The sequence below is a fragment of the Phyllobates terribilis genome, unplaced genomic scaffold, assembly GCF_046119375.1.
Source record: "Phyllobates terribilis strain yellow unplaced genomic scaffold, ASM4611937v1 Scaffold_7__3_contigs__length_470593459, whole genome shotgun sequence".
Taxonomy (NCBI): domain Eukaryota; kingdom Metazoa; phylum Chordata; class Amphibia; order Anura; family Dendrobatidae; genus Phyllobates; species Phyllobates terribilis.
This window is the reverse complement of record NW_027362767.1, coordinates 79,026,877-79,045,513: the sequence shown is the minus strand read 5'-3', so window position 1 is coordinate 79,045,513 and position 18,637 is coordinate 79,026,877. Positions and strand designations below refer to the sequence as shown.

Genomic DNA, 18,637 nt, shown 5'->3' with positions numbered 1-18,637 from the left:
ATGTTAAATATTTTCATTGGTTTTAGAATAAAAAGATAACAGGGAGGGGACACAGAAAGATGGGGGGTCAATCAGAAGGGTAGTTGTTACTACAACATTAAAAAAACTCAAACCATTAAACACCCTATAACAAGATATTAATAAAGAATAAAATTAAATGGATGGGTGGGTGGGAAGGGAAGGAGACGGGAAGGGAAAACATGTCTGTGTTTGATCCAAGAAAAGGAATCCACCGCACTCTCCAGAAGGTAAATATTTTATTTTGTTGTGTAGACACACAGAGGTATGGTGTGAGATCAAATTGAAGACATTTTGACTCGTCTAGGTCTTTATCGTAGAGTTGCTGAGTCCAGTGAGCAGGGTAGTAGAAATAAAGTATGTTCTTATAGCACTATGTGGAAGGTTCACAACGTTTTGACCTGCCCCGGATCTTCCTCGTGTTTTTAATCCAAGTCGTAGATCAAACTTGGTCATTAAAATCAATGGGTCATTTAAAAAAAAAAAAAAACAGCACTCGGATGCCATCTGTGTTTCAGCCACTTTTAGCTTTTTCAGGGGTAGGAAAAAGATTGGAATTTTTTTTTTTTTTACGTACAAGAAGAACACATGCCACACGCAGATCAAAAATAGCTGAAACATGGATTCATCATACTAATGAAAAACAGTTTTTTTTTTTCTCCTATGCAAAAAAAAAAAAAGCACATCTGAACAAGGCTTTAGTACGTAGGGAGAAACTGTGCAGCTGTAGTAGAGCTAAACTAATGCTTTGGCACCTTCATTCTGGAGATTATACTGTGTCCCGACAGTTGTACTCCAATGGATAAAAAACTGATGCCAGAAGCTACATTGTTGCCATTATTTTCTAGGTTGAGTCTAACGGAGTAATGGAAAGAAACATTATCCCCACCCAGTTGTCAGAAAACCCTCTAAGGACATACTCGCGTATCGGTGTTACATGGACCACTATGCACAAATATGAGTCTATTGAGTTTGAGTCAGGAGACGCATGACCTGTCTGCAACGTGGTCTGAATTACATGTGTGTGAATCCGGCCTAAGGTTCACGCACTTGGGATGGAAATGACGCCGATTTTTTTTTTTTTTTTTCATACGGAAATTAACCTACAATGCACATTGTGCAGTATGATTGTATCTAAAATATTTTTGCATGTCAGTAGAAACCCGCTGTATCAGCACCGTACAGACACTGTCTGCAGTCCATAGATAGGATGCTGTAAGCGCTGTCTGCTTTTATCACCCAGAGCTCCTGGGGTAGTGATGGGCATCCATTTCATTTTTAATTGCAATTATTAAGATAGGAATTTGGTTTTGTTTAACTTTTTTAATTGTTGGATGCTATAAGCAGCCTCCCTTTAATGAATACGTTAGGGAAGTTGCTTTTTTCTTGCTTCTTTAAGTATTTTGAATCACCGTTTAATGTCTGCATTTCCTTTACAGGAAAATGGAAGGTGCATTACAAAGTTGGAAAACATGGGTTTTCGAGTTGGACAAGGGCTAATAGAGAGGTAAGCTCTTCTGTCTAGTTGTGGAGTAAAACTTGTTTTTAAAGGGGTTTTCCTATGAGCAAAAGTTGATTTTAATCAATAGATCTTGGAATAATAATAATTTCCACAATTGCATATGTTTAAATAAAATGTTCCTGTGCTGAGATAATCTTATAAATGTGCCCCTGCTGTGTACTGTGTAATGGCTGTGTCTGACCGTACAGGAACATGGTCTGATCATACCACAGCTCCTGAGCAGGGGAGGAAGCAAAAGAGTATACAGACATTACATCAGGAGATCACAAATGATTCTTTCTTTGAGGTAAAACATTGTTTAAAAAGAGGCAGGGAAATGTTTTACCTCACAAAAAGAATCAGCTGTGATCCCCTGCTGTCCTGTCTGTATACTCTTTTGCGTCCTCCCCTGCCCAGGAGCTGTGGTATGATCAGACCATGTTCCTGTACAGTCAGACACAGCCATTACACAGTACACAGCAGGAGCACATTTATAAGATTATCTCAGCACAGGAACATTTTATTTAAACAAATCCAATCGTGGAAATTATTATTATTCCAAGATCTATTGATTAAAATCAACTTTTTTTGTGGGAAAACCCCTTTAACCCCTTTAAGAGCCATGAAGTATTAATACGCGTCTGTGCCCTGGGCTTTAAGAGCCTGACCCGTATTAGTACGTCATGGCGATCGTGCACGCACACAGGCTGTGCGTGCGCGATCGTCGCTGGGTGTCAGCTGATTGTCACAGCTGACACCCGGTACTATGTGCAGGGAGCGGTCCCGCACCGCTCCCGGCACATTAACCCCCGCAATGCTGCGATTGAAGTCGATCGCAGTATTGCGGTGGCTAAGGGGAGGTGATCGGTATACTCACCTCCTCTTCCGGCCTCCAGCGCTGTCTGCCGCGGCTTCCCGGATGTTGCCATGATGACCCGATGTTGTCATGACAACAGCCGGGTCACCAGACAGCAGGAAGATTTTTTGGTCATGCGCAGTGCATGACCAAACTATCTTCTCACTGTGCATCACTGACAGCCTGCATAGCACAGGGATGGTGCTGCATTCCTATGCTATGCAGGCGATCCGAATAAAAAAAGTGAAAGTCCCATAGTGGGACAAAGTATACAAATAAAAAAACTGTCAGAAAGTGAAAAAAAAAAAAAAAAATTGTAAAAATATAAAAAAAAATAAAAAAAATAATCCACCAAAAATAAAAATATAATGTACCCATCAATAAATATTATTATAAAAAAAAAATAAAAAAAAACAATAAAAGTACACATATTTGGTATCGCCGCGTCCGGAACAACCTGATCTATAAAATTGTCCCACTAGTTAACCCCTTCAGTGAATACGGTAAAATAAATAAATAAAAAACAAAGCAAAAAACAATGCTTTATCATCATACCGCCAAACAAAAAATGGAATAACACGTGATCAAAAAGACGGATATAAATAAAAATGGTACCGCTGAAAACGTCATCTCGTCCCGCAAAAAAACAAGCCGCCATACAGCTCCATAAGCCGAAAAATAAAAAAGTTATAGCTCTCAGAATAAAGTGATGCAAAAAAATATTTTTTTCTATAAAATAGCTTTTACCACACGTGGAGCAGAATAAAAAAAAAAGCAATTCCTGAATTGTTGTTTTTTGTTTATTCTGCCTCCCAAAAATCGGAATAGAAAGCGATCAAAAAATGTTACATGCCTGAAAATGGCACCAATAACAACGTCAACTTATCCCGCAAAAAACAAGCCGTCACATGACTCTGTCGGCCAAAATATGGAAAAATTATAGCTCTCAAAATATGGCGATGCAAAAACGAGATTTTACAAAATATGTGTCTTTTAGTGAGTGACAGCTGTCAATCATAAAAACCCGGTATGATTCTGGTATCGCTGTAATCGCATCGACCCGAAGAATAAAGTCGTCTAATCACTTATACCGCACGAGGAACAGCGTAAAAAATAAACGCTAGGGCTGGGGTTGTGTTAAGGTTATGGTTGGGGTTAGGGTTAGTTTTTTTTCAAAAGTAAAAAAAAAAAAAAAATAATGATGATATGGCAACTAGTGTTGAGCGCAAGTGCTCGCTACTTGAGTTTGCATCGGGTGCTCGGGTATGCACTGAGTATCGCGGGTGCTCGAGTCTCCGCTCCATATGCTTCGCGGCCAAAAAAACCTTGCGGGGATTGCCTGCCATGCACGAGCGATCCCCGCATGGTTTTTTTGGGGTGTCTAATAACCGTGAAACATGCGGGCACTCGAGCATGTCACTCAAGCACCCTTGATACATGGTGCATACCTGAGTACCCGATGCAAACTCAAGTAGCGAGAACTTGTGCTCAAGACTAATGACAACTTATTCAATATGATGACCTAATGTTATCAAATTCTGTGTCGTACCTCTGGGTTCAAAATGTTCACTATACCCCTTGATAAAATCCTTGAGGGATGTAGTTTCCAAAATGAGGTCATTTGTGGGGGGTTTCCACTATTTAGGCACATCAGGGGCTCTCCAAACGCGACATGGCGTCCGCTCTCGAATCCAACCGATTTTGCGTTCAAAAAGTCACACAGTGCTCCTTCCCTTCTGAACTCTGCCGTGCGCCCAAACACTATATTTTCCCCACATATGGGGTATTGGCGTACTCAAGAGAAATTGCACAGAAGTTTTTGGGGTCCATTTTCTCCTCTAACCCTTGTGAAAATAAAAAAATTGGGGCTAAAACATCATTTTTGTGGAAAAAGATTGATTTTTTTATTTTCACGGCTCCATGTTATAAACTTCTGTAAAGGACTTGGGGGTTCAAGGTGCTCACCACACATCTAGATAAGTTCCTTGAAGGGTCTAGTTTACAAAATAGTGTCACTTGTGGGGTGTTTTACACTGTTTAGGCACATCAGGGGCTCCCCAAATGCAACATGGCATCCGCTAATTATTCAAGCAAATTTTACAATCAAAAAGTCAAATGGCGCTCCTTCCCTTCCGAACCCTGCCGTGCACCCAAACAGTGTTTTTTCCCAACATATGGGGTATCTGCTTACTCAGGAGAAATTGCACAACAAACTGCATGGTGCAATTTCTCCTGTTACCCTTATGAAAATGCAAAAGTGGGGGCTGAAACATTTTGTGGGGAAAAATATGAAAATTTTATTTTTACGGCTCAATGTTATAAACTTCTGTGAAGCACCTGGGGGTTGAAGGTGCTCACCACACATCTAGATAAGTTCTCTGAGAGGTCTAGTTTCCAAAATGGTGTCACTTGTGGGGGGTTTCCACTGTTTAGGCACATCAGGGGCTCCCCAAATGCAACATGGCGTCTGCTAATTATTCAAGCAAATTTTACATTCAAAAAGTCAAATGGCGCTCCTTCCCTTCCGAGCCCTGCCGTGCATCCAAACAGTGTTTTTTCCCAACATATGGGGTATCTGCGTGCCCAGGGGAAATTGCACAACTAATTTTGGGGTCCATTTTTTCCTGTTACCCCTGCGAAAATAAAAAAACTTGGGTCTATAGTAACATTTTTGTGAAAAAAGTTAAATGTTAATTTTTTTCTTCCACATTCCAAAAAATCCTGTGAAGCACCTGAAGGGTTAATAAAGTTCTTGAATGTGGTTTTGAGCACCTTAAGGGGTGCAGTTTTTAGAATGGTGTCACTTTTGGGTATTTTCTGTCATAAAGACCCCTCAAAGTGACTTCAAATATGATGTGGTCCCTAAAAAAATGGTTTTGTAAATTTTGTTGGAAAAATGAGAAATCGCTGGTCAACTTTTAACCCTTATAGCTCCCTAATAAAAAAAAAAAAAGTGAAAATGTGTTTCCAAAATTGTGCTGATGTAAAGTAAACATGTGGGAAATGTTATTTATTAACTATTTTGTGTGACATATCTCTCTGATTTAAGGGCATAAAAATTCAAATTTTGAAAATTGCTAAATTTTCAAAATTTTCGCCAAATTTCCATTTTTTTTCACAAATAAACGCAAGTGATATCGAAGAAATTTTACCACAATCATGAAGTACAATATGTTATGAAAAAACAATCTCAGAATCAGGGGGATCCATTGAAGCGTTCCAGAGTAATTACCTCATAAAGTGACAGTGGTCAGAATTGTAAAAATTGGCCTGGTCATTAACGTGCAAACCACCTTGGGTTTTAAAGGGGTTAAGCGTTTACTATTTGGGCAATTTTTTTGCAGTTTTTCTTTTTTTTTTTTAGTGCTGTATTAAAGGGGATTTCACATCACATGAAGTAATGATATTTCACTATGATATGCAGCCACTTTAGCACAGATCCTGAGAAAATGAGGATGCAATGCTGGTTTAGCACCGCGGCCCCTATTTGTTGTGACGTAGCTGTGCAGGAAAATGCATTGTGGCTCCATTCAGATTAAATGGCGTCTGCTGAACTTTCTCTCAACACAAAGTAGCAAGGGGTGACAATGTGCAAAAAAGCAAACCATCACTATATCCCCGTCATTATCAGTGAGGAGGTCCCAGAGATAAGACACCCCCCACACACACCAATCGTAAATTGATGACAGCCTATCATGTAGGAATATTCAACATTTAATCTGAGCTTTGGAAAATGTAACTTTATGAAACTTTTTTTTTTTTGGAATTGAAAAACAAATATGAAGATTTAAGTACTTGGGTTAGTTAGTTGCAATGTAACAACGTCACAATCCAGTAGATGACTGATGTTGAGCTATGAATTTATTAGAACACAGACACCAAATGGTCTTAAAGGATTTTCTGATCCCTAAAAATACCAGTAAATTGTTCCAAATGGAAAAAACCCACAAGAACCAATCCGACTAATACTTAGATTTTGGTGCGCGGGCCACAGGATTAGCCTAGTGTGTTTTTTTTTTAACTAGGGAAAACCTCTTTTAGTATTATTGGTAAAATTGTGCCCATCTATTAAAATGGGCATTTGCCAACAGGCTTATAATTATGAATCAGCTGTGAAAAAACTAGATAACTCCACAACTTTACACAACGGGGGTCTTAACTAGTGTTGAGCCACTCCCGTAGTGTTCGAGTTCGGTTCGGTTCGTCGAACACCCGTGTGTTCGCCGAACTGTTCGTCGAACACCTTCGAACACCGTTAAAACCAATGGCAGGCAAACAAAAACACATAGAAACACATAGAAAACACCTTCAAAGGTGTCCAAAAGCTGACAAACTGCTCAGAAGACATAACTAACACATGGAAAAGTGACAAGTACATATAGTCATGCGAAAATAAAAGAGGTGGAGGAGTAAAAGGAGGGGGAGACACAGATATAGGCATGTCATGCCCTTCTAAAATCCAAAAAGTGAGAAGCCGACACGGCCAGTCCGCTCCTGCCCGTGCCACCTCCGTGTCACCGGGTTTGTGCCAGAGCCGCGGTGAACCCTGACGGCCAGCCCCCCTCTCCCAATACTGGTGCCTGTCCGCTGGTGGGTCGAGCGAGCCCCCCTGTGGTGGAGGCAGCTCTAAGCTTTTTAATTTAAATTGTCTCTCTAATTTGAATGAATACACTTTAAATCCATTTACAAGGATCTATTGGAGGGCAAGTCTCATGCCAGCAGCCGCGTAATTCCAGCTCCAGTAGCGTCCACTAAAGCTGCTGCAGTTAAAAAGCTTTTATAAGGATCGAGCTCGGCTGTCCACCGCAAGGCATCCTACTGCCAGTCCCAGCCCCTATGCCTTGGGGTGCCTCCTGATGCTCTTCACTAAGTATCCCATGGTCCCGAAGCATTTCCTTTGAAAAAATTAAGTGTCTAAACTACAGGTGGTGTAGCTTGCTTAACAGCCGGGATAATCCGCTGACTAGCAGACACTGCTACTAGGCACAAAGTATTTCCTGGGCTAGATGCACTTAAAATTTTGTAATTAGATACTCTCGTTGGATGCTGAGAAAGCATTCCATAGAGTCTCCTGGCACGCCATATATGATTCTCTTAAAAAGCTTGGGGTAGGGGTCTAGGGGACCCTTTTATAGCCAAAATCACGGCCCTGTATCGCAATACGTCACCTAGGCTGAAGATAAATGGAACTGTAGCACCCTGAGGGCTCGGTTGCTACAGACGTATTGCACCTCACCCAGAGGTGTGATATCTCACTCTCAGGTAAGGATGGAGTGTGGATCAGGACCCGACACCTGCATTCATTACACCACATTGCCGTGGGGCAGGGCGACCAATATGCCCCTGAGATGGGCACGACAGTCCCTGTCCCTGGCTGGAGTGGGGGGAGGGAACACTGAGGAAGGGGAACCCTGTAGTGCAGGAACAGGGAGGAAGCAGTTCCTGGGTGCATTGAGAAGGGAGTATAAAAGGTGGGCACCATCTTAGTTCAGTGCAGAGAAGTCTGAGCAGAAGTGGCAGGGAGCAGGGGCTCTGCATGAGCTCTGCTCCGGAGGCGGGCCTAGTAACAGAGGCCCAGGCCTGGAAGAGGGAGAAGGAAGGAAGAGGAGCGGAGAAGGCTCCAGGAACGAGGAATGAAGGGATCCCAGGGGTGCGGACGGGCGAGTCGCCACCGCACGCCCGAATCCACCTGCGTGGAGGGGTCAGGCCAAAGGGGGAGACCGGTCCCCGAACTAGTGGAGGCAGGAAACGACCCTCAGCTAGAAACCGGAGGCTCTGACATTTTATGTGGCGCAGCCCCTCGCTACACCCGCTAGGAAGGCACCACATAGGGTCAGGGAAACTGGCGCCAAGTTTACCAAGAGGAGGCCCGAGGCAGCCGGACAGAAGTGTTGGTAAGAAAGGCCAGACAAAGGACACACAAAGGGGGTCCTGTGAAGTGCTCCAAAGTTATCTGGGAGTTGTCTGAGCCCCTCACCTGGTGAGCACAGTACGACGTGGGCAGCCGTTACCTGCAGACGTGGTCTGGATAAGAAGAACTGTGAGTAAAGGCCCTGGACTGCATCACTGACTCCGTGTCGTTACTGCTGCTGCCCTGCACCATCACCCCCATCCTCCGCATACACTGCCCTGAGGCTATACTCCTCCCGTGGGGAGTTATGCTACGCTCTGCTGCACCCACAACACCAGCCTCAGCGGTCTGCCCTGTAGCGGCGGTTCACTCTGACCGCAATCCACGGGTGGCGTAGTCGGACATTTAAACATCAAAACCACATAAATAGTTCCGCCACTGGTTTGACCGCCCTGAGCCACGGAACCGGGTCGCCGCCACGAAGACTACAACCACCAGCATCCACCAAAAAGGGTCCGGCTCCGGGTGTCCCAAGGCCCAGGGGGTGCGTCAGAACATTTTCATCACCTTTCACAATCACCAATGGGACAAGGCAGGGATGTCCTCTGTCCCCTCTCTTATACATCCTAGTGACGGAGCACCTGCTCTCATCAATTCGCCATAACCCCAATATTAGGTGGATTGAGGTGGGAGGCACCGAGTACAAGTGCTCTCTATTTGCTGATGATGTCCTAGTATATATCACTCAATCACATATATCCATCCCTGCTGTTATGGCTGAAATAGATCACTTTGTTACATGGTAAAATTTTAAAATCAATGCAGCGAAGTCTGAGGCCCTCGATGTCTCCCTCCCCAAATCCATATAGGATTCCATCCAGTCCAACTTTCCCTTTGCCTGGCCCTCACAGGGTATCAAATACTTAGGAATTCCTATTCATAGAGACCTCTCCCATCTATGTTATCTTAATTTTGGGCCCTTTATTGAACAACTCCATACAGACCACGGTTGGCAAGTTAGAACTGTAAGATTCACTACGTGAACCACTGGTGTTTTGTGGAAAAGCACATGTACACTGTGTTCCAAATTATTATGCAAAAAGTGTTTAGGAGTGATAAGGGAAGAATTTGTTTGTTTGTCAGTTAAACTCATTGATGGTGATGTGTGTCAGGGCTCTTTATATCACTGTAAGCAATTGCAGACACCTGTGCTAATTAGTTTGGCAGGTGTGTCCAATGAAAGGCAAGACTACTTAAGAAGGCTGTCTCACATTATTAAGCAGCCTACATTTTCTGCCAAAATGGGAAAGAAAAAGGATGTGTCGGCTGCTGAGAAGCAACAAATTGTGGAGTGTTTAGGTCAAGGCATGACTACAATCAACATTGTGCGATGATCAGGATGAAGTGTCTTGGCAATCAAGAAGTATGTAGCTGATTCACAGTACACACGTGTGCGTGCTGATAAGGGCAAATTGAGGACTCTTTCCTACAGGCAATTACGTCAGGTTGAAAGAGCAGCGGCAAAAAAGCCTTGTCATAGCAGCAGACAAGTTTTTGAAGCTGCTGGTGCCTCCAACGTCCCCCGAACAACAAGATGCAGGGTCCTTCAGAGGTTTGCAGCTGTGCATACGCCATCCTGTCGACCTCCTCTATCCACTTCACACAAGCAGAAACGGCTCCAGTGGGCCAAACATTACATGAAGACTGATTTCAAAACTGTTTTGTTCACGGATGAGTGCCGTGCAGCGCTCGATGGTCCAGATGGATGGAGTGGAGGATGGCTGGTTGATGGACACCCCACGCAAACACGGCTACAGCGCCAACAAGGAGGAGGTGGAGTAATGTTTTGGGCTGGAATCATGGGGAGAGAGATTGTCGGCCCCTTTAGGATCCCTGAAGGCGCTAAAGATGAACTCCATAATGTATGTGGATTTTCTCAAACAGCACTTCCTGCCATGGTTCAAGAAGAAGAACCGTGTATTTCACAGCAAGATCATTTTTCTGCATGATAATGCACCATCTCATGCTGCACATAAAACATCTGCATCTCTGGCTGATATGGGCATAAAAGGGGACAAACTTATGGTGTGACCCCCATGCTCCCCTGACCTCTACCCCATTCAGAACCTTTGGAGCATCATTAAAAGGAGTGTCTATGATGGCGGGAGGCAGTTCACATCTAAGCAACAGCTCTGGGAGGGTATTCTGTCCTCATGCAAAACAATTGAAGCAGAAACCATCCAAAACCTGACAAATTCAATGGACGAGAGAGTTCAGAAGCTCCTTTCGAACAAGGGGTCCTATGTGAAAATGTAACATCACCTACAATAAAGTTTTGAGTTGAAAACTGTTTGATTTCAGTTTCTAACAACCTGCTAATGCTTATAATTTCAAAAATGACCATTTTTTTGGTCTTTATTAAAATGAAAAGGTTGATCGACAAGTTTGGGGGATCTAAGAGTGTGGCAACTGTAGTAACGGCGTCCCTGCCCTCTGCTAGGCAGGGACGCTGTTCCCCTCACCGCTCTGCTCCGTGCCCGGCGTCCCTCTCCCGCTCTGCTGGCAGCGCGCGCTCCTTCCCGGCCACTGTGCTTAGGGCGCGCGCGCTCTCCCTCCCTCTTAAAGGGGCCGCGCGCGCCGTCCTAAGGAGTCCCCGGCCAATGGCCGGAGGACTTTACCATATATAAGGCACCTCCTCCAAAATGGAGGTGCCCGAGCAATGTTGTTTGCACCTGTGTCTCACCTGTGCTTCAGCCCTCAGGTCCCGTTGCCAGTTACCTGCCAGATTCCTGCCTGATTACTTGCTACCTGCCTGCTAGTCTGAGGTCCGACGGTCTGCCTTACTAATCCTGTCAGTCTGTCTAAGGACTAGCCTGCCCGCTCACCTGGGAGCGCACATCAGCTACCTGCCTGCTTGCCTGAGGTCCGACGGTCTGCCTTCCAACTCCTGTCAGTCTGTCTATGGACCAGCTTGCCCGCTCACCTGGGAGCGCACATCTGCTACCTGCCTGCTAGCCTACCTGGAGGCTCCGCCGTCACGTGCTGTGACCACCTGCCTGTCCAGTGACTCCTGCCCGCTCACCTGGGAGCGCTCATCTGCTACCTGTCTGCTTGCCTACCCGGAGGCTCTGCCGTCACGTGCTGTGACCACCCGCCTGTCCAGAGACTTCTGCCCGCTCACCTGGGAGCGCTCATCTGTCGCCTGTCCGCTGGTCTTCCTGGAGGCTCCGCCGTCACATGCTGTGACCACCCGTTCATCCAGAGACTCTCGCCTGCTCACCTGGGAGCTCACGTCTATCTTCAGCCGCCACAGGTCGTACCAACCCTATACCTAGAGACTGCCCCGGTCACTTGCCGTGACCTCCAGCCCGTTCACTCAGAGACTGTCCCGTTCACTCAGAGACTGTCCCGTTCACCTGCTGAGACTTCCAGCCCGTCTTCCCTGGTCGCCACCCGCTCCCTTACAAGGACTGCCCCCTTGTATAGTAGCTCAGAGGTTCCGCCTCCCAGACCCGTTACAGTTTGCTCGGGCCATGGAACCCGGTGGCACCCAAGCTCCCTCGCTCTCGGACCTGTGTCATGAACTGTCCCGTCAAAGGTCCCAACAGGAGTCCATTCTGGGTCACCTGCGGAATGTCAATACTCGCCTGGACACTCTGACTGCTCCACCAGCAACCTCCGCCAGTGCCATGTCTCGCAATCCGGCAGCTCCACTGCCCACTAATACCATGGTATCTTACCCCGGACCCCGGCTTTCTGCACCTCCTCGCTTCGGAGGCGACTCCGCCCAGGCTCGAGGCTTCATAAATCAGTGCACCCTGCACTTTGAACTATTATCTCACCAGTTTAACTCCGACCGGGCCAAAATTGCATTCCTCATGTTCCATCTCACCGGGGAGGCCCTGGCCTGGCTAAATCCTCTATGGGAGAGAGGAGACCCCCTGGTATCCAACTTGCCTGCCTTTCTCACGGCTTTCCGGAAAGTCTTCGACGAACCCGGACGGAAGACCTCATCCGCATCATCTCTGCTTCGCCTCCGTCAGGAAAGTCTCACCGTGGGCCAATATGCCATACGGTTCCGTACCCTTGCCTCGGAGCTGGCCTGGGATAACGACGCTCTGGTTTCCGTCTTCTGGGAGGGTCTGTCCGGCCGTATTAAAGATGAGCTTGCCGGTCGGGACATTCCTACCACTCTCGATGATTTAATAACTCTTGCCACCCGGATTGACCTACGGTTCCAGGAGCGGGCCAGAGAGGTCACCCGTGAGAGGAGATTACCACGTCTAGCTCCTACTTTTCAGAAACCCGTCACTCCTTCTGTCTCTAACCAGGTACACTCTCCTGAGCCTATGCAGGTCGACCAGACCAAGATGGTCAAGACCCGTCAGGACTTACGCCGTGCCGAGGGGACCTGCTTCTACTGTGGCAGTAAGGAGCACCGGATCCGTGCCTGCCCGGAGAGGTCGGGAAACGCCTGTGTCTAGGTTCGCTCAGAGAGGTCCACCTAGACAAGAATAAATCCTCTCCATCCCTGCTGTTGTCCGTTTCAATCGTCTACGGGGAGAACCGTTATTTCGAACTAGCCCAACTTGACTCTGGAGCAGCCGGGAATCTTATCTCACAGTCCCTGGTAGAGAAATACCGCATCCCCACCAAACCTCTGGCTGTACCCTTGTCTGTTGCTGCCGTGGATGGGGGGCTCTTACCACGCCCCATCCAACTCATCACCGAATCCATTACTCTGCAGGTGGGAATGCTGCATTCTGAAAGTATCTCCTTCCATGTTCTGCCTGGACTCTCTCACGCCCTCCTGCTAGGTCTACCTTGGCTCCAGAGACATGCACCCGTTCTTGACTGGCAGACCGGAGAAGTCCTTCGCTGGGGACAGGGCTGCCATAAGACCTGTCTGGTTCCCGTCCATCCCGTCCGTCCTTCTCCTACCCCAGCTAATCTACCTGGACTTCCGATCCCTTATTGGTCTTATGCTGATGTTTTTAATAAAAAGGAAGCAGAGACACTACCCCCTCATAGACCATACGACTGCCCTATCGACTTGTTACCTGGTACTTCTCCTCCCCGTGGGCGTATTTATCCATTATCCGCTGCTGAGACCCGGTCGATGTCCGAATATATTGAGGAGAATCTGGCCAGGGGATTCATCCGGAAATCTACCTCCCCGGCGGGAGCAGGCTTCTTTTTCGTCAAAAAGAAGGACGGCTCTCTCCGTCCCTGTATAGACTATAGAGGCCTTAACCAGATCACGGTGAAGAATAAGTACCCCCTTCCGCTCATTCCGGAGTTATTTGATCGTCTGAGGGGGGCTAGAATCTTCACCAAACTAGACCTCCGTGGGGCGTACAACCTGGTTCGTATCCGTCAGGGGGATGAATGGAAGACGGCATTCAACACCCGGGACGGCCACTATGAATATCTGGTAATGCCCTTTGGCCTCTGTAACGCTCCTGCCGTCTTTCAAGAGTTGGTCAATGACATCTTCCGGGACCTTCTCTACTCCTGCGTAGTGGTGTACCTGGACGACATCTTGGTCTTCTCTCCGGATCTCCAGACTCACCGGAGGGACGTTCGTCAGGTCCTGCTCAGGCTCAGGCAGAACCATCTCTACGCTAAATATGAGAAGTGCCTCTTTGAGCAGACCTCGCTTCCGTTTCTGGGCTACATTATCTCTCAGACCGGCCTACAAATGGATCCTGAGAAACTGTCTGCCATCGAGAAATGGCCCCGACCGGAGGGGTTGAAGGCCATTCAGCGATTCCTGGGCTTCGCCAACTACTACCGCCTCTTCATACCACACTTCTCTTCCCGGACTGCCCCAATTTCCGCGCTCACCCGTAAGGGTACTAATCCCAAAGAGTGGCCGCCCGAAGCAGAGGAGGCCTTTCTTTCCCTAAAACAGGCCTTCTCTTCCGCCCCGGTGCTGCATCGCCCGGACGGCAACAAGCAGTTCTTCCTGGAAGTTGACGCCTCCTCCTCTGGAGCCGGAGCGGTACTTTCTCAAAAATCATCTTCCGGGAGAATGGTAACTTGTGGCTTCTTCTCCAAACTCTTCTCCTCTTCTGAGCGCAACTATTCCATAGGAGACCGAGAGTTATTGGCCATCAAGCTGGCGTTGGAGGAGTGGCGTTACCTACTCGAGGGGGCTCTTCATCCGGTAATAATTTACACTGACCACAAGAACTTGGCTTACCTCCAGCATGCCCAGAGACTTAACCCGCGCCAAGCCCGGTGGTCCTTGTTTTTTGCTCGCTTTGATTTTGTTCTTCATTTTCGCCCGGCTGACAAAAACGTCAAAGCAGACGCCTTGTCCCGATCCTTTCTGGTGTCCGATCTCGAGGAAGAACCTAAACATATCATCGATCCCGCCAGAGTAATGCAGGTGGCTCCCGTGAGTCTAAATCGTCTCCCTCCCGGTAAGACGTTTGTTTCAGTACCTGATCGGGAAAAGATCCTACACTGGGGCCATTCGTCTAAGCTAGCTGGCCACGCCGGTCAGAAAAAGACCCTTCAGCTTATTGCCCGGCACTATTGGTGGCCTACCCTGCACAAGGACGTAATAGACTTTGTTTCTGCCTGTGTGTCCTGCGCCCGCAACAAAGTCCCGAGACATCTGCCAGCCGGACGCCTCCTTCCGCTTCCTGTGCCTGCTGCCCCCTGGCAGCATATTGCTATGGACTTCATAACTGATCTCCCCGTCTCTGTCGGTTGTACGGTCATGTGGGTGGTCGCTGACCGCTTTTCCAAGATGGCTCACTTTATTCCCCTGCCAGGCCTCCCGTCTGCACCCGAGCTGGCTAAAGACTTTATCCGCCATATCTTCCGTCTTCATGGCCTGCCCCTCCACATCGTGTCGGATCGTGGGGTACAGTTCACCTCACGTTTCTGGAGAGCCACTTGTAAACTGCTAGACGTCACCCTGGACTTCTCCTCCGCTTACCACCCACAGTCCAATGGTCAAGTGGAGCGGATCAATCAGAACCTGACCAGTTACCTCCGGCACTTCGTTAATGCCCACCATTCTGACTGGGTGGATCTCCTACCATGGGCCGAGTTCTCTTATAATAATCACGAGAGCGAATCCTCCTCCAAATCCCCGTTTTTTGTAGTCTTTGGTCAGCATCCTCGGATTCCTTTTCCTGTCTCCACCTCTGTGGACAACCCGGCTGCGGAATCTCTCGTTAGCAAATTTTCCTCCATATGGGAGAGTACCCGGTCCGCACTCCTTCTGTCATCCGAGCGTATGAAAAGACACGCTGACAAAAAACGCCTGGATCCTCCACAATTTCGTCCAGGAGATAAGGTCTGGCTCTCATCTAAATATGTTCGACTCAAGATACCTTCTTACAAGTTAGGGCCTCGGTTCATCGGTCCTCTGGAGGTCATCAGTCAGATCAACCCGGTGGCCTATAAATTGAAACTCCCGGCCAACTTACGGATCCCTAACTCCTTCCATGTATCTCTCCTCAAACCCGTGGTGCTTAACTCTTTTTCCAAGTCTACAGGTACGCCTCCTGCTCCGGTTTCCGCTGAGGACGAGTTTGAGGTAGAGAACATTCTTGCTACCAAAAGGGTAAGAGGGAAGACCTTTTTTCTGGTAGATTGGAAGGGGTTTGGTCCTGAGGAGAGAACGTGGGAGCCCCGGGAGAACATCCATGCCCCTCTCATCCTTGCTAAATTTCTGTCTGGCCTAAAAAAGGGGGGGCCTAAAGGGGGGGGTACTGTAGTGCCGGCGTCCCTGCCCTCTGCTAGGCAGGGACGCTGTTCCCCTCACCGCTCTGCTCCGTGCCCGGCGTCCCTCTCCCGCTCTGCTGGCAGCGCGCGCTCCTTCCCGGCCACTGTGCTTAGGGCGCGCGCGCTCTCCCTCCCTCTTAAAGGGGCCGCGCGCGCCGTCCTAAGGAGTCCCCGGCCAATGGCCGGAGGACTTTACCATATATAAGGCACCTCCTCCAAAATGGAGGTGCCCGAGCAATGTTGTTTGCACCTGTGTCTCACCTGTGCTTCAGCCCTCAGGTCCCGTTGCCAGTTACCTGCCAGTTACCTGCCAGATTCCTGCCTGATTACTTGCTACCTGCCTGCTAGTCTGAGGTCCGACGGTCTGCCTTACTAATCCTGTCAGTCTGTCTAAGGACTAGCCTGCCCGCTCACCTAGGAACGCACATCAGCTACCTGCCTGCTTGCCTGAGGTCCGACGGTCTGCCTTCCAACTCCTGTCAGTCTGTCTATGGACCAGCTTGCCCGCTCACCTGGGAGCGCACATCTGCTACCTGCCTGCTAGCCTACCTGGAGGCTCCGCCGTCACGTGCTGTGACCACCTGCCTGTCCAGTGACTCCTGCCCGCTCACCTGGGAGCGCTCATCTGCTACCTGTCTGCTTGCCTACCTGGAGGCTCCGCCGTCACGTGCTGTGACCACCTGCCTGTCCAGTGACTCCTGCCCGCTCACCTGGGAGCGCTCATCTGTCGCCTGTCCGCTGGTCTTCCTGGAGGCTCCGCCGTCACATGCTGTGACCACCCGTTCATCCAGAGACTCTCGCCTGCTCACCTGGGAGCTCACGTCTATCTTCAGCCGCCACAGGTCGTACCAACCCTATACCTAGAGACTGCCCCGGTCACTTGCCGTGACCTCCAGCCCGTTCACTCAGAGACTGTCCCGTTCACTCAGAGACTGTCCCGTTCACCTGCTGAGACTTCCAGCCCGTCTTCCCTGGTCGCCACCCGCTCCCTTACAAGGACTGCCCCCTTGTATAGTAGCTCAGAGGTTCCGCCTCCCAGACCCGTTACAGCAACCCAGTAGTCATGATTACTTCGAATTCTGACAATATGAGGGTCATGCTGCAGGTAGTGCAGCAAGAAGGCACTTATGTGTCTTGCGCATCTCGGAGCCCCAAAATTATTTTCCGGGCTAGATGTAGCTAAAAATTATGATTAATTTTAAATCTGGTGAAGCTTTAGTATAGATGGCCTAATAGGATCAGTGCTGCACACTGCTACAAAGCCCAAATTATTTTCCAGTCAAGATACAGATAAACATGATTAGTAATTTTAAATCTGGTGGAGCTTATTATAGATGGCCTAATAGAATCAGTGCTGCACACTGCTACAAAGCCCAAATTATTTTCCAGCCAAGATACAGATAAACATGATTAGTAATTTGAAAGCTTAAAACGGTTGGTAGGGTGATTTTAACCAATCATCAAGCTTTTACTCTCCCCAGGATGACACAGGGGTAGAAAAGTCGTTTCGGATCCATGATTTGTTCATCTTTATGAACGTGAGTCTGTCTACATTATCAGTGGAGAGCCGCGTGCGCTTATCTGTCAGCACACCACCAGCAGCGCTGAACACACGTTCAGACAGAACGCTGGCTGCGGGGCATGACAAGATCTCCAAGGCGTAAGTGGCTAGCTCCGGCCATTTATCCAGATTGGAAGCCCAAAAAGAGCAAGGGTCCAGTGACACAGTCGTAGCTTCAATGTTTACTTGGAGATACTCCTGTACCATCGTCTCTAGGCGTTGACTATGTGTCAGACTTCTTGTCTCCTGTGGCCTTGCAAAGGATGGGCTAAAAAAGTGGTGAAATGATTCCGCAAAATTGATGTTACCAGCAGATACTGTGGTTCTGTTACGGTTTGAGTGCTGAACACTTGACGGTCCCACGGTTGGCAAGTTGGAACTGTGAGATTCACTACGTGCACCACTGGTATTTTGTGGAAAAGCACATGTAAGATTCTGCAACAGTCTCTGCTGATACTCCTGCATGCGTGCATCCCTTTCTATGGCAGGAATAATTTCTGCAAATTTACTTTTGTACCGGGGATCTAACAGTGTGGCAACCCAGTAGTCAGGATTATTTCTAATTCTCACAATTCGAGGGTCATGTTGCAGGTAGTGCAGCAAGAAGGCACTCATGTGTGTTGCGCATCCAGGAGCACCAAGTCCCTGTTGTGTTGGTGGCGAGGTAACAATCATGCTTCCTTCCTCTGTCCTCTCCCCCCAACCTCGCACAACAGAAATGTGATCAAGGTCTCCCTCATCTGATGAGTCTTCCATCAGTTCGTCCTCCACTTCTTCCTGGGCTCCTGCACCTTCCTCACTAGTTTGGCTGCTACCATGCGCCCTGGTAAAACCATCTCCCCCACCCTCACATGCCTGCCGCCTTGGTGCTGCCGACCGTCTGGACCTTGCAGATGTTAGCCCTTCCGCATACAACTCCTCCTCCTCTACTTCCTCCACCTCCTCTTGTGCCACCACCTGACTCCGAATTCTGTTTAACATGTGCTCCAGCATGTAAATCACCGGAATAGTCATGCTGATAATGGCATCGTCAGCACTAAACATCTTCGTCGCCATTTCAAAACTGTGCAGAAGGGTGCATAGGTCCCTGATCTGAGACCACTC

General features: G+C 48.1%; 1 protein-coding gene across 1 annotated transcript in view; it reads left to right on the top strand.

Moving 5' to 3' along the window:
* The window catches only part of TRAPPC6B (trafficking protein particle complex subunit 6B), a 32,208-nt gene that overhangs the window by 1,583 nt on the left and 11,988 nt on the right, over positions 1 to 18,637 (top strand). The window contains exon 2 of the mRNA XM_073638840.1: positions 1,458 to 1,525. Within this exon, the coding sequence (XP_073494941.1) occupies positions 1,458 to 1,525 (68 nt within the window). The remainder of the gene's footprint in view (positions 1 to 1,457; positions 1,526 to 18,637) is intronic.